The sequence below is a fragment of the Culex quinquefasciatus genome, chromosome 1 (assembly GCF_015732765.1).
Source record: "Culex quinquefasciatus strain JHB chromosome 1, VPISU_Cqui_1.0_pri_paternal, whole genome shotgun sequence".
Taxonomy (NCBI): domain Eukaryota; kingdom Metazoa; phylum Arthropoda; class Insecta; order Diptera; family Culicidae; genus Culex; species Culex quinquefasciatus.
Genome location: NC_051861.1, coordinates 2,638,806 through 2,661,466, shown reverse-complemented (window position 1 = coordinate 2,661,466; position 22,661 = coordinate 2,638,806). Strand labels below are relative to the sequence as shown.

The window sequence follows — 22,661 nt, the reverse complement described above, 5'->3', positions numbered from 1 at the left end:
TTTCTCATCGTTCAGTAGTTGGAATGCACTTCAAGAGTTGAGCGTTTCCAAAATCTTGCCAACTCTGTACCGGTTTCAATTTGTCTTTGTTGCTACAAGAGTGAAAATTTCCATCGTCCCCAATTTTCATGGACTTGCAATAAGTGACCTAGCGGCATCATGATGTGCTTTCGACGGTTCTACGCCAACCTTTCGTGCTGGCACCGGGACCAGGGTAAGTGGTCACCTCGAAATTGACCTTCCCCTCCAGTTAACTTGAAAAGTAATACGCAATTAATTTTCCACAGACGATGAAATTGTCGAGTTGATGAATCGTCGCCGCGCGTCGGCCAACAACCACGAGGTCGCCGTACCTTTAGCCGGACCATCCCACGACCGCCCAACCGCCCGCTTCAAGCTGACCTACAACATCCAACTCCCCTCCGAGCACAGCTACCTGGGCAAGCTGGAACGCGTCGGCGGCCTCCAACTCCTCGAACCCAACTCAATCCACACGATCCCCATCAGCGGCCACCACTCCATCGTCTACCCCGGCGAAACCATCCCCCTCATCCTGACCAACTCTCTGCTCAGCCCCGACGGACGCACCGAAAGCAACCGCATCGGACTCGTATTCTGGGAACACCCCCACCGGAAGAAAATCTACGGCGTCATCTGCCAGGTCTGCGAAAAGGACGACCGCGAGTCGGCCATCGTGCTCAAGACCAAAGCCGTGCAGCGATTCGAGCTGGTTCCCCACGCCGACGGAGCCCTCACCAAGTCGATCCAGCGCGAAGCAGGTCGTGCCCATTACTACGCCCAGGTTAAAATCCTCCCGGAAGTGCTGCTCGCCGACCCGCTAACCGCGCTCTGCGCGGCAAACCTAACCAAAATTAACCCCCGGAATCGACGCCAGGCGGCGCAGTTTACCGTGTGGCCCAAATTCGTGTACGATCAGTACGGTTCGGACGAGGTGCTGCTCAAGGTGCGACGATTTTTGCACTTTCTACAGATTGAGTCGGCGCCGGCGATGAAGGATGAAGGTGGTGGTGGTGAGGATGATCCCGTTGCGCTGTCCTTTTGGCTTGCCCGGAACATTCCGTTGAGCGAGGCGGACCGGAAGGAGGTGTTCTTTACGAACTCGGTGCTCGCGCGGATGCTGATTGTGAACAGTATACTGGATTTTGTGAGTAGGAAATTGATTATCTTACAAGCGGATTTTCTAATTAATTTGGTTATTCTGGAAAAAAAAGTTTCGATTTGAACCTATCCAAAAGCTACCAAATATTGTTTAAACCTTTTACCAAAGATTTGACTTGTAATAAGCGTAAGAACACTCAGTCAAAACTATCATGTTTTTTAAAACAATTTATGATTATGATCAGTGAGTGTGAGCTCTGTGTAAAAAGGTACCCCTGCTGTTTTAGAGTTTTTTTTGTGAAATACTGAAATTTTCTCAAAATATCGTATTTTATTTAAAATACTCTTTTTTTCATTATTTGCGATATGGGTATAAAACGAATTGTAATTTTGTATAAATCTTCACTTAATTAGAGTTTTTTTTGTAAAATACTCAAATTTCAATGAAAAATATGGTATTTTAAAAATACAGTACTTGTTCGGTAACTGGAGTGAGAACGTAGCCCAGTCATCGAATGCTGCTCGCAAACTGGGTTGAACGAAAAAATAACGAGGGGCCCACCGATGCATAATATTTTTCTGATGAAATATAAAATTAAAACTTAATGAAACTTATTTACAATGCTTACTTTTCATATTCCTTAAATTGTGACTTGAAATTAAATAATAGTTTGAAAAAAAAAATTATTTTTTGAACATGATTTTTGCATCCATTAACCCCTCTCGGTCATTTCGGTTTGTTTTGGTTTTTTGACGTTTGTCAGCTTTTTTACTGGGATACGGTCCCAGCTATGGCCGCATGTCAAACTCACACGGATACCCAAGCCTCTCAAAAAAGTTGGAACGGTAACTTCAACTGGTACGCTGGTACTCGGGCATAATTCACCCAATCAAGATGATTCTTTTTTCCAGCAATTTGTTAGGATGTCTAGATGAACCTAGAGCTTTGCAGAACTCAATTTGATCAAATTTGTAATTTCTGCGACCGAGAACATCGTTCCAGCATATTTTTCGGTGCACGGACTCACATCCAGACACACGCACAAATTTGATTCTGAGTCGATAGGTATACGTGAAGGTAGGTCTACGAGGTTTAGCCACGGACGTCCGTGGTTTAACTAAGAAGTTCATTTTTCGAGTGATTTTATAGCCTTTCCTCAGTAAGCGTGTTCTAGCGTGCTGCTCGTACTGACTCAGAGCAAGGGTGAGATGTAGGTGTAAGGGCAGTGCGTGTTCGTCGGGAACCTAGTGCATAAGATCGGTCAAGGCCCGTTCTTACACTGAAATTGAGATTTGCGAATTGCGATTTTATAGCCTTTCCTCAGTAAGGTGACGAAGGCAAAAAACTCTGGTCAAGTGAACATGCATACCAAATTCGCTCCGCTAATTTTTTTAAAGTTTTCAAGAAGGAATGTATTTGTGAAAATTTGAGTATCTTAAGCAAATTGATAAAGGTAAAATGCAAACGCTCTAAGTTCTAAAAATCGAAAAAAAAAAAAATAATTTTGTAGAAATACTTTTTAAAAATAATCTATTTTTTCATTTCAAAATCACCAAGTGTTCTAATATAAAAAATTGCAACTCAAAAATTCGAAATAACTCAAAAATATAACAAAATCTTTTTTTTTGCGCTTTCATATTTCTGAATTTACTATTTTTATTTTTTTTCTGATAGTGAAAATCTTGCCTATATTTATTGTCTTACATGGCTTAATGCTTTTAAATTTTCAAATAATTTTTGTTTTTTTAATTGTATTTTGAGATTTTTGAACATACATTTTTAAACCATCAAAATTTTAAAATTTGATAATTCGAAAAACTTTCTTTTTAAAATCGGATTGTATTTTTCAAAAGGCTCTTTATTTTTCTTTCATTTTTTTTAAGTTGTTTGAAATATAATTCTAAGTTTGAATTTCTCAAATCTTTATATATATATTTGCGTTTTTAAAATACAGGGTTGTTACGGACGGCGCGGATCTGGCGCGGATTTGCTGGCTAATTTTGCTCAGGCGCGGATGGCAATTTTGAAAATGTTTGTTTGTATTTTCTTAGTACGAAACGCCGAGAAATGAAGATAAAGATTATGTAGAAATTATGTTTTATATGTTTCTTGTCATTTCTTAACATCTCCGGCTCTGAATATTTAATTTCTTTTGAGTTTTGAGGAATGATTTTTAACCTTATTTATTTTTAATTTTATACTGGATTTATTCAATTTTTAATTTTGTAAATCAAATATTACAAACTTTTCTCGAAGATATAGAATGACATTAGAATGTGTAACAAAACTATTATTGGGGCTTATTCTGGTGGGCGCCAAATATGAGCTTGATTGGACGTAACAGAAGCTGGCCTCCTCTTTCGAATTTTGTAATGGAATTTAATCGGTAGAAATATTTTTTTCTAAATTTAAACATTTTTGGCGAAAAGAATTTAGAATTTTTTTCGCGAAACATTCCACATTCAAAGCTTCAGAAATTCAAAAATTAAAAAAAAATATTTTAATAGATTTTATAATAACAAAAAAAAATCAAAGTACATATTAATTTTTTTTCGAAATTTCTAAAATCGTAATTTAAAAAATCTGAAATTTCGAAATTCAAAATTTTAGCAATCTGAAATTCAAAATACCCAAAAATTGGGTAATCAAAAATTTGAAGATTTAAAAAAAATCAAAATTAAAAAGCCAAAATTTAAAAACTAAAAAATATCAAATTCAAAACAATATAGAAAAAAAAATCTCAAATCTAAAATGATTTTAGTATCCTTAAGCTTATAAATTCTAAAATTCCGAAATTCTTAAATTATAAAATCCTACATTTTTTAATTCTTAAATTCCTAAAATTCTAAAATTCGTAAATTCTTAAATGTTTTTATTTTTAAATTCTTAGTTCTTAAATTCTTGAATTCCACAATTTTTGAAGTCCTATTTTATGTGAGAGGTTTTGAAATTATGAGAAGACATTATTTTAAATTTGTTTTAAATATCAGAAATTAAATTTCTTTCGGAGTGAAATTTTAGCGAGGATTTTGGATTACAAACAGTATAAAAATTCCTTCGTAATTAAAAATTTTGTCATATTATAATTTTAGATTTTGATTTAATTTTGAGGTTATATTTTTGAAGTTAAATTTTTAGGTTTTTAAATATTGTATTTTCTATTTTGAAGTTTTTTTTTAATGACTCTTGCCTTGACCGTCTCTTGAGGATTTTTTTTTAAATGGATTTATTGCTTTTATTCTTTTGGAGCCTTTAACCATAAAACGAGTTTTTTTAATCAAATACTTTCTGAATTAGTTTTTCTTCATTAAAAAATAAAATTTCTTAAATGTTGGTCGCGATATTTTTTTATATGGCGTGGATTTTGCGCGGTTTCGGATTTTAGGTCGGCGCGGATTTTTTTCGACTCTCCTGTAACAACCCTGAAAATACTGATTATATTTTTCTTGGAGTGGAATTCCTGTTTATATTTATTATTTACAATGCTGAAAGTTTTTGGATTTTTAGGTTATGTTTGCTTCTTCAACTTTTTTTTTTGAGAAATTTTTCATTAATTTTAAACAACAACTTTAAAATAGCAAACATATAATATTTTATTCCAGAAACTCAAGTCGAGAGTCAATTCATAACTTTAAAAAATATGATTTTGATTATGAGATCTTTAAATCCCTGATTTTGTTAGATTCTTAAGTTGTATTGTCTTTGTCATCTCAATTTCAAGACTTTTGTATTTTAATAAAATCTTAATTTTCTAATTAAATTTAGCAATTTCAATTGAATCAATTTTTGCAATGTAATTATATCAATAATCTGACGATTTTGTCCAAATTTTTCGTGATCTAAAAATTGCAATGTCGTCTTTTGTATTAGATCAGAAATGTTTAGAAAAGTTTGTTTTGACATCGCCAGATTTTTTTTTTGCAAAATTGATTTTTTTTATCAATCTAAATTAATTAAATTTCCCTCCCACAGACCTGCGGCTTCTGCTGCAAAAAAAGTGCGACCGGCGGATCGCCAACTACGTGGACATGTTCGCCATGTCCAAGCAGGGCGTCGCCGGCAGCTACTGCAACCCGTCGGGGTTTGTGCACGAAACGCTGACCGTGTACCGGCCGATCGCGAAGACGACACGCACGACGACCAAGGGCTCGAAGGATTTCAGCTGGTTCCCGGGCTACGCGTGGCAGATTACGGTCTGCAATGGGTGCAACAGCCACGTGGGGTGGAAGTTTGTGGCGACCAAGCGCGGCTACAAGCCGAGGAAGTTTTACGGTCTGTGTGGGAAAGCCATCCGGGTGGAGTCGGATCGGAAGGTGGAGGATTAGGAGGAAGGGGGGGTGTTGGACTGAAGGAGAGACTATTCGAGACTGCTGGGTGGACGGCCCTACCGAGAACGAAACTGGGAACAGACCGAGAGAGAGTATTGTTTATTGTGACGATCTATCAGAAGACTATCTTCTTGTTGATTTTGTTTTTCCAGTTTATAGAAGGGATTGGTGAGAGTAATGATAAAGGTTTAGCTTGCGAAAACTTAAAAGTCTAACTCTTTATATTCGCTCACGAGAGAATTCTTGATTTACAATTTCGTTCAAAGCGAAAGAAAACAATAGAAAAGAAAGAAAAAAAAAACCATTAAAGATAAATTTAACGACGATCCACAGCACTTCACTATCGTCGAAATCCCCCTTCAGTCTCGTGTCCTCAGGCCCCAGATCGATGTGCGCCTCGTGCCAACCGTTGGCCGCGCCACCGAGCTGTGGATGAACTTGTTGATGCCGACGCCCGGGAACGACGTCTGCAGCATCGTGATGGCCTGCTCCGAGAGGAGCCCGAACACGTCCAGGAAGAGCAGCGAGTGCAGGTCGCTGAGTTGGCTGCAAGGAGACGTTTGATTAGGTTGTGGATCTTGAGAAGGAAAATTGAAGAATCTCACAGATAGGACGTCACGCTAATGTTGTAGCAGCGGGACAGCGACAGGTACTCGAGCTTTTTGAGTTTGCACACGATCGTGATGGCCTCGGAGGTGAGCTGGGTGCAGTCGGAGAGATCGAGCTCGAGCAGGTCCGGACAGCGAGCGACTAGCTTTTCGAGGGCTGAAAAGATGTTTAAATTGTTATTCTAACTTGCAAATACAATTAACCAAGTCGGAAACTCACCAGCATCGTTGAGCGTTTGCCGGCAGCCGGCCACGTTGAGCCGCAGCAAGCTCGGTGTGACGTGTGTGACGAGGGCCTCGACGGCCTGGCGGGACAGGTGCGTCCACGATATGTTCAGACTGTGCAGTTTTGTGAGCTTCTTCGCCAGCGTCGTCACGCCGAAGCTGTCCAGTCCGGTGGTCATGGTAAGGTTGAGCGCCTCCAGATTCTCGTTACAACCAATCTCCCGGCAGCAGCTCGCATCCACGGCCACATTCTCCAGGCTAAGTTTGCGCAGAGACCGGCACCGGGAAAGCAGCTCCACCAAAGCTTCCGGCTCGATCGAACACATACTCAAGTCCAGAAATTGAAGTTTCGTCTGAAAGCCACACTCCACACTCTCCGGCAAAAACACCGGATAAGACACATGAGCCTGTGCCAACCTCAGTATCACGGTCCCCCTCGAAATGACACTGCCAAGCGCACCCGCCCGCATCGATCGGCACGACAAATCCAACCGCGTCCACAACGTCTCATCCAACGAAACCTGACTGAACCGTTTCGAGACTTGACTGCACCGCATCAGCGCCTTCTTCGGTAGCCACCGGAACACCTGCAGGATCATCTCGTCCGACAACCGGCCAAAATAATCCTCCCCCAGGTTCTGCTTGGTGTTGCGCCTCCGGTACAGAAAGAACCGCTCGTCGTTCAAAATGCTGATGTATTTCCTCAAGTTTGCGTCGGCCTGCTGCATCCCACCACCGGCCGTCGACGTTCCGGCGCCTGCCTGCACCACCACCTGTGGCGTCTGGTTGGACACGTTGGCGAGCGGACTGCGACCCTTGCTGGACATTTTCGGCACCTCTTTCGCGTCGGAATCGGATTCAAGCAGCACACCCAGTCCAAGTGTGGCGAGGTCGTTTGGTCCGAAGGAGGTCGCGCAGCGCACGTCGAACCGGAAACACTTGCTGGGTACGAATTTACGGAAAAATCAGGTTTTTTTTCGTTTGAAGCAGGAGAAATCGAATTTTACCCGCGACGAAGCGAACCTCGAAGGGAATGAAAACAAAGTAATGGCGCGCCCGCTGGTTTGACGTTTGCGCTTTGCGCTGAAGTTTCGCGTGCTGAGAGAAATTCACCACACAAATTGTCAATTCACCACTACGTAACGCCCTGAGGGCAAGGTGGGTGGAACGGTATTTTTTTATAACATTATTTTTAATCAGCGTTCAAAGTCATAAATTTAAGATCTAAACGATTTTTCAATCGTTTTTGCCGAAACGTATAGTTTGGGAGTGCCATGGTCATGCATGATATCCCGATAATGACCAAATCGGTCGAAATTTGAGGTGAAGTCTCTCCAGACATAAAATCTGACTGCAAGTTGAAATATAATTTAGAAATATTATTCGCAATTCGCAATTTTCAGTGTAAGAACGGGCCTTGACCGATCTTATGCACCAGGTTTCCGACGAACACGCACTGCCCTTACACCTACATCTCACCCTTGCTCAGTACGTGTAACACGCTAGAACACGTATTGAGTGTTCGTGTCAGGCATGCACACCTTCTTTTCCGGTTACGCATTTTAACTCGGCCGGGGGTGGTACATTACGTAGGGTTTGATGTTAGTATAAGCGCCTAACCATTTATAGTGTGACTGTCAATTTTCATTAAAGCAAGAACTGTTTTATTTTTAGTTTGAATTCAAAAACTAATTGTTATTTACTGTGTATTGTTTTCTCCTAAAATCTTGTCTAATGTTGAGTCGTATTTATCTGATGCTATTTCCTTTGTTGCGGTGTTTTTTACAATATATTGATCCTAAGCATTTTAGAAAAGTTTTTCAAAAGTACAATAGTAATATTTGTGTTATCCTTTAATCATTCCATAAATTGAGTAAGGGCTCGAACCTCACTTGTTTAAGAAAAGGTAAAGTTTCAAAACAATGGACAGTGAAGGTAATATACTATGTAAAGAATCAATAGTAAAAGAAAGATAGTAATTTATGAAAAAGATAAAAAAAATAACAATAGTTAATAAATAGAGATAACAAACAAGCTTAGATTGTATTGAGAGCAATTTACTAGGAAGATGAGACATTATTCAAATAGATAAATAAAGAAAATGCACATGATAAACAAAATTGACATCGCTGCCAAATTAAGGGAAAGCAGACAGTTTGTTACAGCAGCATCAATTGGTAAAATAGAGTGGAAAAGCGTGGAGAAATATGAGAATCAAATGAGTAAAATCGAAATCAAATGGAGGATAGTAAACAGAAGCCGATTTAGAAAATCAGTGAAACAAAATAAACAGAAGATAGCTGTTAGCTGAAATGGAAAGAAGAGAAACCCCGTTCTGCGATGCTAACCCGCATAAAAATGTATGATGATTTGCACTGTTAAAACCATCCAATTACAATACATATTATAATATTTATGGTAAGTTTATTGTTGACTTTTTCGAACTTTACTGGAATGGCGATGAAGCTACTATACAATTCATGGTTACAGCTAATTGGAAGGTTTTGTTATTGGAAATGTTATAAATGGAAACAATAAAACTATCGTAAAATTCATGAATACAGAAAATATGTTGGTTTTTGTATTGGAAATCTCATAATGTATTTTTTCCAATTTTTTGTTACATTACGTTCATTGTAATGTTATAGTTGCGTAGTGTGAACTTTTTTTAACGATTTTTTTTAAATAATTTGAATCATGTAATACAAGTATTTAAAACGAGTTATATTTTAAATACAAAACTTCACAAACGATTTTGTGAAAAGCTCAAATCAAATCAAATCAAATTATTTTAATAACTTAAGCATTAAAACATGAATTATTAAACTGTTCCCACAAAAAAAAAAATTAATTTATCATATATTGATATATTAATATATTAATATATTAATACATAAATATATTAATATATTTATATATTAATATATTAATTTATTAATATATTAATATATCAATATATTAATATATTAAAATATTAATATATTAATTTATTCATATATTAATATAATAATATATTAATATATTAATTTATTCATAAAACATTAAAATATTAAAATATTAAAGTATTAAAATATTAAAATATTAAAATATTAAAATATTAAATATTAAAATATTAAAATATTAAAATATTAAAATATTAAAATATTAAAATATTAAAATATTAAAATATTAAAATATTAAAATATTAAAATATTAAAATATTAAAATATTAAAATATTAAAATATTAAAATATTAAAATATTAAAATATTAAAATATTAAAATATTAAAATATTAAAATATTAAAATATTAAAATATTAAAATATTAATAGTTCAACATTTCAACATTTAAACATTTACACATTTAAATATTTAAACATTTAAACATTTAAACATTTAAACATTTAAACATTTAAACATTTAAACATTTAAACATTTAAACATTTAAACATTTAAACATTTAAACATTTAAACATTTAAACATTTAAACATTTGAACATTTAAACATGTAAACATTTAAACATTTAAACATTTAAACATTTAAACATTTAAACATTTAAACATTTAAACATTTAAACATTTAAACATTTAAACATTTAAACATTTAAACATTTAAACATTTAAACATTTAAACATTTAAACATTTAAACATTTAAACATTTAAACATTTAAACATTTAAACATTTAAACATTTAAACATTTAAACATTTAAACATTTAAACATTTAAACATTTAAACATTTAAACATTTAAACATTTAAACATTTGAACATTTAAACATGTAAACATTTAAACATTTAAACATTTAAACATTTAAACATTTAAACATTTAAACATTTAAACATTTAAACATGTAAACATTTAAACATTTAAACATTTAAACATTTAAACATTTAAACATTTAAACATTTAAACATTTACACATTTACACATTTAAACATTTAAACATTTAAACATTTAAACATTTAAACATTTAAACATTTAAACATTTAAACATTTAATCATTTAAACATTTAAACAGTTAAACATTTAAACATTTAAACATTTAAACATTTAAACATTTAAACATTTAAACATTTAAACATTTAAACATGTAAACAGTTAAACATTTAAACATTTAAACATTTACACATTTACACATTTAAACATTTAAACATTTAAACATTTAAACAAAAAATATTAAGGATCACAAAACGAACACACCATGACACCTAAACTGGGCGACGCTCCCCTAACGAATGCACCATGACACCTAAACTGGGCGACGCTCCCCTAACGAAAGCACCATGGTTGATCGAGCTGTCATTTTGTTTTCAAATTTTGTTTTCATCCGCGCGCGTGTTCGATCTTGTTCGTTTCGTTTGTGTTTGGCGTAGTTCAAATCGAAAATTGTTAAGTCGACTCGCGTGTGCTCGTGGAGAAACAACATCCGGCGTTCGTGCAGCATGGTTCTGTTGGACTAATCCGCCGGGTGACCGAACCGGAACGGCGGGATGACAGAATTTTCGGATATTTGAGTGAGTATTAGGTGTTTTTGATGAACTTTGTGAGGGCGGAATCCCACACGCAAGTAGGCCATGATCTAAACAAACTGTTTGTTTCTCTTTTCACAGGGATTCTCCCACCAGGTTCGCTGACGGGACACAACCCAACGAAAGCGTTCGAATGGGAGAGGACCCGAAGCCTGCTGCGGAAACTTCCGGCCGTGTTTGTTTCTGATGGTGAGCTCGTCTCGGCTGGAGGCGAAAATCGTTAGGTGAGTTCTGTGTTGGGGCTAGTGCGCATCTCGGAAAACTTTCAAACGTCAAGGAAAAGGTCACGATTTATTTTTATTGTGCGGTACGCAGCTGAAAAGTAACAGAAACGAAATGTAGCGTTTCGCGCGGTGCAATTTGTTTTGAAGAATAAATCAAATAATTTGAATTTGCACATTTTAATGCAACTAAAAATTACAAATAAAGTTGTATTTAATATAAAAATATTGATAATCCAGAGCTGCTCATCAAACAGAATCTCAAAACGCTGAATCTTGAAAGGACGAAAATCAAAAGACAGGATTTTGTTTATTGTTCAGAATATTGGAAACCATAGAGAAAAATCATAAGTTTTTCTAAGAGATTTTCTAGGATTCAAATGTTCAAGAATTCTTCAATTTATTTCAAAAAATTTAAATTTCGAAAATCAGAAAATTTAAGTTTAAATAAATTCTAAAATTATAAAATTACAAAAAATCTTAAATTTTTAGTTTAACAAAATCATTTATTTGATTAAAATAAAACATCCAATAAATAAATTTAAATAAAGAAAAAACGAAATGATCAGATTTTGTGTTACCTAAAATGGAAAACTGTAACCAACAGATCGAATCAACTTATTTTGTATAAGTGAACTAAAATTTCACTTCAAAATCGGATGAATGATTTTTGGATATTAATCAAATCTTGAAATAGTCGAGCTATCGGATAATCGAGTACGAAAAAAAATGTTTTGAATATATCTTTATATTTTTTTTGCTAAAATTCTGATTGATTTTTTTGAACTTCTATTTTAAAATTTTGGAATTCAGCAATTCAGGAATTTAGGAATTCAGGAATTTAGGAATTCAGGAATTTAGGAATATAGAAATTTAGGAATTTAAGATTAAGGGAATTTAGGAATTTATGTAATTAGGAATTTAGAAATTTAGGAATTTAGGGATTTAGGAATTGAGAAATTTAGGAATTTAGGAATTTAGGAAATAAGGAATTTAGGATTTTAGGAATTTAGGCATTTTTGAATTCTGGAATTTAGGAATAAAGGAATATACAAATTTAGGAATTAAGGAATTTAGGAATTTAGAATTTTAGGAATTTAGGAACTTAAGAATTTAGGAATTTATGAAATCAGGAATTTGGGAATTCAGGAATTTCGGAATTTTTGAATTTCAGAATTATGGAATTAAGGATTTTTTTGAATTTTGGAATTTAGGAATATAGAAATTTAAGAATTTAGGAATTTAAAAATTTAGTAATTTAGGAATTTGGGAATTCAGGAATTTGGGAATTTAGGAATTTGAGAATTCAGGAATTTAGGAATTCGGGAATTTATGAATTTTGAATTCAGGGGTTTAGGAATTAAGGAATTTAGGATTTTTTAATTCAGTAATTTAGGAATTTAGGAATATATGAATATAGAAATTTAGGAATCTAGGAACTTGGGAATTCAGGAATTTAGGATTTTTTGAATTTTGGAATTTTGAAATTTAGGAATATAGGAATATAGAAATTTAAGAATTTATTAATTTAGAAATTTAGGAATTTAGTAATTTAGGAATTTGGGAATTTAGGAATTTAGGAATTTAGGAATTTAGGAATTAAGGAATTTAGGAATTTAGGAATTTAGGAATTTAGAAATTTAGGAATTTAGGAATTTAGGAATTTAGGAATTCAGGAATTTAGGAATTTAGGAAAATAGTAGGAATATATACATTTAGGAATGTAGGAATTTAAGAATTTAGGAATTTAGGAATGTATTAAATTAGGAATTTAGGAATGTATTAGGAATTAGGAATTTAGGAAATTAGGAATTTAGGAAATTAGGAATTTAGGAAATTAGGAATTCAAGAATTTAGGAAATAAGGAAATTTGGAAATTGGGAATTTAAGAATCTAGGAATTTATAAAATTAGGAAATTATTGAATTTAGGACTTTAGGAATATAGGAATTTAGGAATATAGGAATATATAAATTTAGGAATATAGCAATTTAGGAATTTAGGAATATGTGAAATCAGGAATTTTGGAATTTAGGTATTTAGGAATTCAGTAATTTAGGAATTTAGGATTTTGGGAATTCAGGAATTTAGGAATTTGGGAATTTAGGAATTTAGGAATATAGAAATATAGGTAATTAGGAATTCAGGAATTCGGGAATTTAGGAATTTTTGAATTCATGAATTTAAGAATTTAGGAATATATAAATTCATTTACAAGTTTAGGAATTTAGGAATTTATGAAATTAGGAATTTTGGAATTTAGTGATTTAGGAATTAAGGAAATTTTTGAAATTAGGAATTTAAGAATTTAGGAATTTACGAATTTAGGAATTTACGAATTAAGGAAATTAGGAATTTGGGAATTTAGGAATCAAGGAATTTAGGAATTTAAGAATTTCAAAATTTCAGAATTTAAAAACAGCTAATTTAATAGAAATTTAACCGAATCCTTAACATGCCAAATATATGTAAATTTTCCCTATGCCTAATTTAGTGTTTTCTCTTCTACAGGGGCTTATTTCACTAAGGATTGTGCTTTTGATTACTCGAATGTTTATCCCAATTACGAAGCAGTTGATCCGGAACCGGCTACGAACATTCCGAATAATTTCAAACAGTGCGGATTGAAGCGGAATAACAAAAGAAAACGACACGGAAAGTTAGTGCTAAATAAAGTAAAACAAAAATAAAAACGATAAAAATACACTCAAACTTACTGAATTACCATTAATTTCAATGTATAAATATTTGTTTTATAGTACAATTTAGTGGGGATTCAAAATAAATAATATGAAAAACCATAAAACCTTCTGTAGTTATTATTTATTTCAATGTAAAAGTATAGTCAAAACAGTACTCTTTATCAGGGAACTTATCATAAAGAACTATAAATTAACTGTGGAATCCTCTGTAATGCTTGCTGTTTTTATTATAAATACATGATTATTTTTACGGTCTGGTAAATTTTTGGATGAAAATGCAACATTAGATTAACAGTAAAATGCGTCGTATTTGGAAAAAATGTATGGAAAACTTCGAAATTTTTATGGTACCGGTGCATAACAACCCCCCTTTTTTATGGTAAAATTCCAAAATACGACGCAAATTATCTTAAAAAACGATGCTGTCTACTGTTAAAACACTGTCAAAATGACAATATATTTTATCGTTTTGTAACGTTAAAATTTACTGTAAGTTCATCAGAAATCTTTATGCGGGAAGGTACATCCACAGCAGTTGACTCAACATACTGCGAATCAAAACAATACCGTCTACAATCACAAATTACTTCCCTTTCTCACATTGTCGCGCCCCTTTCTTTTAGCCGTCTCGACTTTGACCCGCGGTGGTCAAAGGTTTACGATCCGTTTCCACAGGCCACCAGCTAGGTCATCATAAAAACCAAGTCAACGTGGAGGTAAGAAAATAAGACACTTGCAAGGAACCAGAGCTATACTGTCTTGATCAAAAATGATCTAACAGGACTACGGACGTAGTCAATGACGCTCCTTCCAGGATGTTCCTCGCCTGAGCGTCAACTGAAGACGTATCATCAGCATCATTCGCTCTTGGCCTGCAGATATTGACATTAGAAAATATGAGAATATTTGGATGAGACTTAAAACACTTAAATTTTCTGTCTTTTATTCGCTGTATTTCTGTCTCTTAGAGGCAATTTCATTGTAAATTTTCCGATCATTTTTAGGAATGGACAATCATTAAAAAAACGAAAAACGGACATTTTTCAATTAAAGTTTAACTTTGAACAATTCCAGCTCAAATCAGGAATTTTTTTGATACTTTGGTACCCGACCCTCTCCGATTTCAATGAAATTTTGTAGGCATGTTATCCTAGGCCTATATAAGCCATTTTTGTGTACATGGAGCCAATAGTACTCGAAAATAACATTTGAGAAGGGCGTAAGGTATTTTAATATTTTTGTAATTTGTAATTTAAAAATTACTGTATCTCAAAGCCGTTGCGTCGTATCAAAAAGTGGTCAAAGACAAACTTGTAGGAAATTGGACGGGCTTTCTGAAAGAAAAAAAAATACAATGAAACAAAAATACATGCCACATCTATGAGATTTTTTGACTTTTAAGTCTAAAATTTAAATTTAAGATGATGTCATTTTTTTTTCTTTCAAAATTTTTGAGGAAATAGCCTAAAATATAACCAAAAGACTGACGAAAAATGTAGGATGTTATGTCTATCATAAAAAAATACAAAAATCATTTACTAAAACTGTTTTTTTGAAAAGTGGTCTAAACGTCAAAATGTTTGAAACCCGGTAGTGGGAATCGATTCTCCAGACAATTTTACATAAAAGTCTCCATATTGACCATTGCCCTATGTCCAATCCTTGGGAAGTTACAGCGGTTTTAAAAATGAAAATGTTGAAAAAACGTTTTTTTTTGTGGTTTTTTGCAATTTCTATATGACACCCTTGGTTTTTCAGTCTCGTAAATATTTTTACCGGAAAGCTCGTCCAATTTCCCATAAGTTTGCCTTTTTGTTTGTACTTTTTGATTGCAAATTTGATATTGCATTACAAAGTGATGTTAAAAATGTTTGGCTAACATTCCTTTTTTATCTTAAAAAAAAAATAAAGCAGAATGTTTGTGTACCTGAATATGTGTTTTCTGAATAGTCCTCGTCAATTCCTTCAACTTTGCCGATGACACCAAATCGATCAGAAAATAACTTCAAAAAGTTGCAAATTTTCGGATATTTACGTACCATTTTTGTATGAACAGCTGTCAAATATGTATGGTTGAACCAATGACAAAAAATGGCTTCTTTGATCAAAAGGCAGGCCTCCACAAAGTTTTAACCAAATCAAAAAAAAAAAAAAATAAATAAAATTCATACGGTTTTGGTGGAAAATTGCTCAAGTCCTAACCTTACATTTTCTTAAATTTGAATAGTTCTTCTTGGCAATGCTTTTTGAAGATTTAAAATAGGTTGAAAAATTGATTTTTGGGTTGAAGCGCTGGGTTCGGTTGTAGAGAATTAAATTCTAAACAATAATGTATCATCCCCTTATGTTTCTGGAAAATTATCAAGGGAGGGGGGATAAAATCTTGAATAAAATTAGCATTGCTCTAATTTGATACTATATTTTACATTAAATTTGTTTTCGATCGACGCTCTTTCAACCACTAAAAAAAAGGTTTTAATGCTGCACTACCACTTCTATTTGCTATGCAAACAAATTTTTTAAATGTAAAGTGAAAGCTTTGAATTCCTCAAATTTACATACCTTGCACGGATAATGTCATCGTTTTCGTCCTTTAATCGTTCTTTTCTCTTGTAATCCATAACACGAATATATTTTACAAAAAATATGAACACACACGTTTATTAAGTCTCACAACGCAGTTCGCCTGCAAAACTCCTTTAATTTTAGTCACAAAATTTCGTCATCCGCGACACGCGACGCACTTATTTGCATTCAATCCCCCATTCAAACGACGCAATTCACTCTGCTGCTGTCGCCGCTTTCTCCTGCCTGCCGTAGCACACCACCATCGGCTTGTCGCGCAAAATAAACCCGTTCGTGAGGCGGCGTGCCCGCTCGATGGGCATTTCTCCCAGCCCGTCCAGATCTTCCGGGTAGGCGTAGGAGAAGGTAACGAACGCCTGGCCCTTCATGCGGCCACTTTGCATCAGCTTGATCTGGATGACGGCGCGGCCGGGACTCGTGAAGAGGGCGTAGATTTGTGAGAGGTCCGCTTCGGTGACGGTTTTGGCGAGGTTCTTGATGTACAGCTTGTTGGAGGGGGCGCCCGGGGTGTAGTTTTTGAAGACTGGGAGGTCGGTCAGCTGGTCCGGGGGAACGCGGTTCGCGAGGAGGTCCTGCTCGGACATGGAACTCGGTTCTTGTTGGATTGGCGGAGGTTCTTGTTCCGGTGTGACGACTGTTGGCACTGGAGTCGGGAGTTGCTCCGGGATGTGAATGGTGATGGCGGCGATTGGTTTCGGTTTTGGCTGCTCGAAGAGCTCCGTGGGGCTGGGTTTGACTTTGGTCACACTCGGAGTGATCACGGGTTTGATGTATGGCTTGAATCGATTCCTGTTCAATAGGTTTTTGCCTTTCCGAGGCACCTTCGGCGTCGCTTCTTCGTCCGACTCCAGTTCGGACTCGCCCTCAGCAAGCAGCGATTCCTGGATCATCGTAAGATCCGTTTGTTGGGCAGCATCCTTGCGAGTGCCCTCTCGTGGTTCCAAGTCCTTATTCGTAAAGGGAGGAGGAAGATTCATTCGGTTCATCAGGTGCATCACTTGGACGTAGAACTTGGGAACCGACTCAAGCGTGGCGCTTATATTGTCGATAATGTCCCGCGTCGGTTTCGGGTATCGATACTTAAGGTACGGCGGCGGAGGATAGTTGAAATCAACCGGATGGACCGCGTGCAATGCCCGGACATAATTGCTGAGTTCCTGCGCGGATTCACGTACGGTTTTCGTCGCGGGAAGTGCGTCGTCATCCTGCTCCGTACGCTGATTATAATGTTCGACTGTTAGTCGAGCGGCTCCGATTTGAAGCTGGTGCAACCGGGACAGAACACTGTCCGCAATAGCCGGGTTCTGGACGGTTATAATCGCGCTTATTTTGCCACGCCGTTTGCTGAACTTGGTTTCGTGAATGCCAAAGTGGGCCAACAGTTCGGAGATGTCCGCCTCGTTGAAGGATCGGGGGAAGCCGCGCGCGATAAACTGGACCATTTCGGACGGAACTGAACGCGGACCGTAATCAGCGCCAACAGCTGATTTCGCGGCATTTGTTTACGAGTGGTGAATTTGCGTGGGGTGGCGTTACGAATTTTCAGGAGCGTTACACTCCCACCCTCACCGCCACACTGACAGTTCTCGCTGTCAAAACATCAAATCCCCTCAGGTTTGTTTTGATGTTCGCAGCAGAGAGATGATGCTGGTTAGGCAACAAATCGGAACCGTTTACCGGTTAGCGCGGGTTGGAATCCGGTCGTGTAGCAGTTCCACAAAGCAGCCACCACCACCCGAAGAGGATGAAGCCGAGGGAAGGAAGAGGAAGCCGGAAACGAAGCTGATTCTCCGGACGGAGCTGTTTGAGCATGTTTCGCAGAAAGACAAACGGACGTACATCGACATGGTGAAGGTATTCGAGGGCCGGAGTGTCCACCGGAGGAATCACGTCGAGTTTATCTACGCAGCCCTAAAGCACATGGAAGAGTTTGGCGTGCAGCGGGATTTGGAGGTTTACAAGGCGTTGATCAACGTGATGCCGAAGGGCAAGTTCATTCCGACGAATATCTTCCAAGCGGAATTTATGCACTACCCCCGCCAGCAGCAGGTCATCATCGATCTGCTAGAGCAGATGGAGGACAACGGCGTGATGCCGGACTACGAGATGGAATCAATGCTGATCAACGTGTTTGGCAAGAAGGGACATCCGGTGCGAAAGTATTGGCGCATGATGTATTGGATGCCAAAGTTTAAGAACCTCTCTCCCTGGCCACTGCCGAACCCGGTACCAGATGAGTCGCTAGACCTGGCGAAACTGGCCATCGAACGGATGTGTTCGATCGATTTGCTGTCGCAGATTTCGCTATTTGATACGAAGGACGTCGCGGACGCGTTGGATCAAACCTGGATCGTCAGTGGACAGAGCTCGGAGCAGTCGGAACTGCTGGCTCGACATCAGCAAAAGCCGGTGTTTATTGAGGGACCGTTTGTGATCTGGTTGCGAAACAGATCGATCAACTATTTTTTGCTGAAAAGTGAATCGAATCCGCCAGCGCCGCAGGATGATGAAGATCAGGATGGTAAATATTATCTCGAAACGAAATATCTTTTTTGAACGTCCTGATTATTGCAAGCGATTGCTTTCATTTTTAAATAGACCGATGATCTAGACATTTCGTTTGTTACATTGAAATTACTGATATAAATATTTCGGTCAGTCGACTATAGTTGATCTAAATATTACAATCGTTGTTTTAATGTTTTTTTCATAATTTTTCAAACAAAAAAAAAAGTGTGGTAGTATTAAAATTGAACTTTTAAAATTACCACACTTTTTTTTTGTTTTTTTTTGCCAAATTAAAACAAATTAAAGCAAACTATGAATAGAACACATAAAAAATAAAAGAGAAAGCGCATTTTTTTTTTCCAAAAATACATTAAAAGTACATAAAGTACAAAAAACACGCAAATTACGGAAGGATTACAACAAAAGATGATATTTTGGGAATTTAAACAAAATAAATTACTTGCAAAAAAATACAAAATTGTAAAAATATGGTATACACGAAATAAAAACAAAAAAAAATACAATGTTAGAGAATTTACAAAAAAGAACGAAAACAATAAAAAATTACAAAATTCCAAAATTAAGAAAAACATCATTTCAAACATTTAGATACATATAAATGACATATGTACATAGGACCTTTTGAAAAAGTTAGCGAGTATACAAACTAATTCAAGATTTGTTGCTTAAAAAATATAAAAAATACGAAAATTCTTAAACTTTAAAAAATATCAATGAATTTATAAATTTCAAAAATATAAAAAGCATAAAAACACAAAAAAAATAAAATTGCAAAAATAACAGACTATTAAATTTTTTATAAAATAATAAGAATAGCACCGAATTATGTGATAAAAAATTATGAAATAAAAAAATGCAGTACTTTACCCTGAAATTCTAACAATTTTCAAAATATACAATACATTAAAAAAAGCTTAATAAATAAATTTCAACTTCAAAAATTCCAAAAAAAGCACTAGACCTTCAAATACAATAAATATTAAAAACTAAGTATAAAAAAAATAATAATTCCATTCCAGAGTTTTTTTAAGCTCCTATAAACACAATAGCTTAAAAAAAACTCTAGGTATATTTATTCAAAAATATTTAAATAAATTGTACAAAAATTACACAAACATTAAAAAAACAAAATTCACTAAAAATAATAAAATCTCAAAAATAAAATTAAAAAAAAATCCAAAAAACTCAAATAACCAAAACAAAAAACAAAAAAAAATCAATATTACAAAAAAATGGTATATAAAAATTATATAAATTCACAACGACTAAGGCCGTTGCAAATATTTTTCAAAGTTTATGTCACTCCCCAAAAAAAATATTTTTTTCAAAAAACTTAAAATGTTAAAGGAAATAGAAGACTACCCAACTGAAAACAATTAGAAATGCATTTTCTGCGTTTAAAATTATATTTAGCATGTCTGGAATCCATAAAAAATATTTTAATTTTTTGTGGAATTCCGATGTACAGCGAGGCAAAAAAAAATTTCGGTGAAAAAAAAAATCTCTTCAATACTTGGATATTTTGAAAACTTATCATTGCAAAACAAGTGGGTGTTAAATGCACTTTAAAACTCTTTTTTCATTTAAATGTTGAGACCATGGCTTGCAATTGGGTCCTGAAATGAAGCTTAGATTGCTAATATTAAATTTTACAGCGATAACGCTCATTATTCTGAGTACGTTGACCCTTTGTACGACCACAAAGAGTTCAAAATGGATTTTTAAATCAATTTTGAAAAATTAACCTCGCGGTCCTTCTTGACTGAAAAGTTCCTACTTCGACGCCAACATTTCAAAAAGCATCATATACAAACCATGCGTTTTGAGAAAAACGCATTTGAATGTTGAGCATCCATTTTCAATTCCCATTTTAATATAAAAGCAAAATAAGATGTTCTAATGATAACAAACGATGAAAAACGTTGCTTTTGTTGATACTTGATCATCCATATTCAATAAAACATTATTTTCGTAATTTTATTTGAGAAAAACAAACATAACTTCTTTTGAAATCACCAACGTCTATATCACCCTGCTGTCATTGAGGGGAGCGGTTTGTTATGATTCGTTTTTCTTCGCCGAATGTACATGGCGCTTTGTTCATGTTGCTTTTTTTTTCGTCACGAGGTTCATGTAGTCTTTTGTTTGACAGATTGACAGGGCTATATAAACAGGGACTGCTGATGGCAGAGATTTTGTTTATGTTACTTTATTTAAAATCATGATTAAACAGACTTTACTGAAGTAACTTTTGCTCATTTTTGGTGGAGAGGTAGCTTATTAGGAGTACTTTCAGAATATGCAATAACCCAGAAAGTGTCAAAATGTACATGATGCCTTTTGAAATGTAACCGTCGACTTGACAACTCGTTCCAAGGGGACCATAGTTGATCCATCAAAAAAATGTTGTCTTGTCATTATTATTTTTTGCATCAAAATTAAAAAAGTGGTCAGAAATGGCTTTTGATCTTGTTTTTTACCGTTGTACATAAAAATTTACATATGGCTTTAGTACCCAATTTCAATTTTTTTTTTGCCCCCCTCGACCCCGACCAGAGTCGAGGGACATAAACTTCAAAAAATATTTGCAGCGGCCTAAATATGTGTACACAAATAATAACAAATTAAAAATAATTACAAAAAAAAAAAAAATAAAAAAAAATATAAAAATTGCGAAAAATAAAAAAAAAAAAATTTAAAATCATTAAAAATTATATGATCCATAAAAACCTTTTAATAGGGTGTACCCTTGGCTGTTTTTAACTAAAGTTACGCCCGGGATATTACGGGATAAAGAAGGTATTAGACTGCGGCGAACAAACAAACTCGCCCATTTTTGACAGTTTGTCTGTTTTGTTTGTTTGCCTGCATCAGGGGGATAGCGTCGCTTTTTTTGGACCACGTTTTCCACTTTTTCTCCATCGAAACCGACTACTTTATCGACTTAACTTTGCTGGGCGAGATAGGACGCCGTCTATTTTTAGACGACGACTCAACACTTTTCCTCTTTTGCACATCAAAAAAACCAGATGGCAGCACGATGTATTATATTTATTTATTATAATATTTTATTTATATATAATATTATATTTTTAATATTTTTGAATTGTGAATTATTATTTTTTTAAAGATATTTAATATTAGATTTTTAATGCAAGGATGCTCATTCATATCGTTGATCGAAACGAAATTCAGCATTTTAATTTCAAACATCTTTCGCAGACGTCCGCAACCTGCGCATGCCATTCGTGGGCATCGGAATGACGCACACCCATCAGCCGCCCAAAGCGCACCAGGTCGGCTTCCGGCGCTCCGTCCACGAACAGGAGGACGGAACCATCTTTGCCATCTGCTGCACCGGTTCGTCCACCAAGGATTCACTGCTGTCGTGGGTCCGCCTGCTCGAACGCCACGGCAATCCGTGTCTTGCCCAGATGCCGGTGCTGTTCAAGTTTACCTCGCACGTGCCCGACCAGCTCAAGGTGGCCGCCTCCAGCGAAGAGGGACAGCAGATTGGGTCGTCGTGAGGGGGATATTTTTAGGAGAAATATATTAATTTGTTGACCACGAATCTTTGTTTAGTTGAAATTCATTTTTATTTTTTTACTTTTTAAGTGATCTTCAAATTACACACACACATATCTCGAAGAAGTCTTCCGAGGGAGAGCACTGGAATTTTACAAATTCCTTTCCCTCCTCTATTTACACTCGCGTCTAGGATTTGTAATACCGAGCTTGACTAAACTTGACAAAACGCTTAGAACTAAACGTTACACAAAAAATAATAATCAATTCATCTTCAATTGAATTGTTCTGTAGTCAAGTTCGAACAC

The 22,661-nt window shown here is 35.2% G+C and overlaps 4 protein-coding genes and 1 long non-coding RNA gene across 6 annotated transcripts; 3 read left to right on the top strand and 2 right to left on the bottom strand.

Moving 5' to 3' along the window:
• Positions 1–36: 36 nt before the first annotated feature.
• LOC6035189 (protein cereblon) lies at positions 37–5,651 on the top strand. The gene is given in 4 exon segments (XM_038249144.1): positions 37–214; positions 288–1,165; positions 5,093–5,110; positions 5,113–5,651. Coding segments are annotated over 4 exon segments (1,284 nt in total). The 5' UTR covers positions 37–159; the 3' UTR covers positions 5,446–5,651.
• LOC6035188 (S-phase kinase-associated protein 2) lies at positions 5,646–16,395 on the bottom strand. Of its 2 annotated transcripts, none has more exons than XM_038249142.1 (4): positions 16,276–16,395; positions 6,277–7,223; positions 6,054–6,213; positions 5,646–5,994 (listed from the first exon to the last, which is right to left on the bottom strand). In XM_038249142.1, the coding sequence occupies exons 1-4, from the start codon at positions 16,332–16,334 to the stop codon at positions 5,808–5,810; spliced, it is 1,353 nt and encodes a 450-aa protein (XP_038105070.1). In that variant the 5' UTR covers positions 16,335–16,395; the 3' UTR covers positions 5,646–5,807. The 2 variants fall into 2 exon arrangements, with proteins under 2 accessions (XP_038105070.1, XP_038105071.1); XM_038249143.1 differs by lacking the exon at positions 16,276–16,395 and adding an exon at positions 7,289–7,406.
• On the top strand, positions 10,546–13,551 carry LOC119765385. Its single transcript, XR_005276687.1, has 3 exons — positions 10,546–10,776; positions 10,873–11,015; positions 13,523–13,551. It is a non-coding gene; the product is annotated as an uncharacterized LOC119765385 (long non-coding RNA).
• Positions 16,324–17,864, bottom strand: LOC6035187 (RNA-binding region-containing protein 3). Its single transcript, XM_001845365.2, has one exon. It carries the CDS (start codon positions 17,739–17,741, stop codon positions 16,494–16,496), a length of 1,248 nt encoding a protein of 415 aa, XP_001845417.2. The 5' UTR covers positions 17,742–17,864; the 3' UTR covers positions 16,324–16,493.
• A 25-nt stretch (positions 17,865–17,889) lies between these two features.
• On the top strand, positions 17,890–22,399 carry LOC6035186 (evolutionarily conserved signaling intermediate in Toll pathway, mitochondrial). Its single transcript, XM_001845364.2, has 2 exons — positions 17,890–18,820; positions 22,051–22,399. Exons 1-2 carry the CDS (start codon positions 17,941–17,943, stop codon positions 22,353–22,355), a joined length of 1,185 nt encoding a protein of 394 aa, XP_001845416.2. The 5' UTR covers positions 17,890–17,940; the 3' UTR covers positions 22,356–22,399.
• The last annotated feature ends 262 nt before the right edge of the window (positions 22,400–22,661 follow it).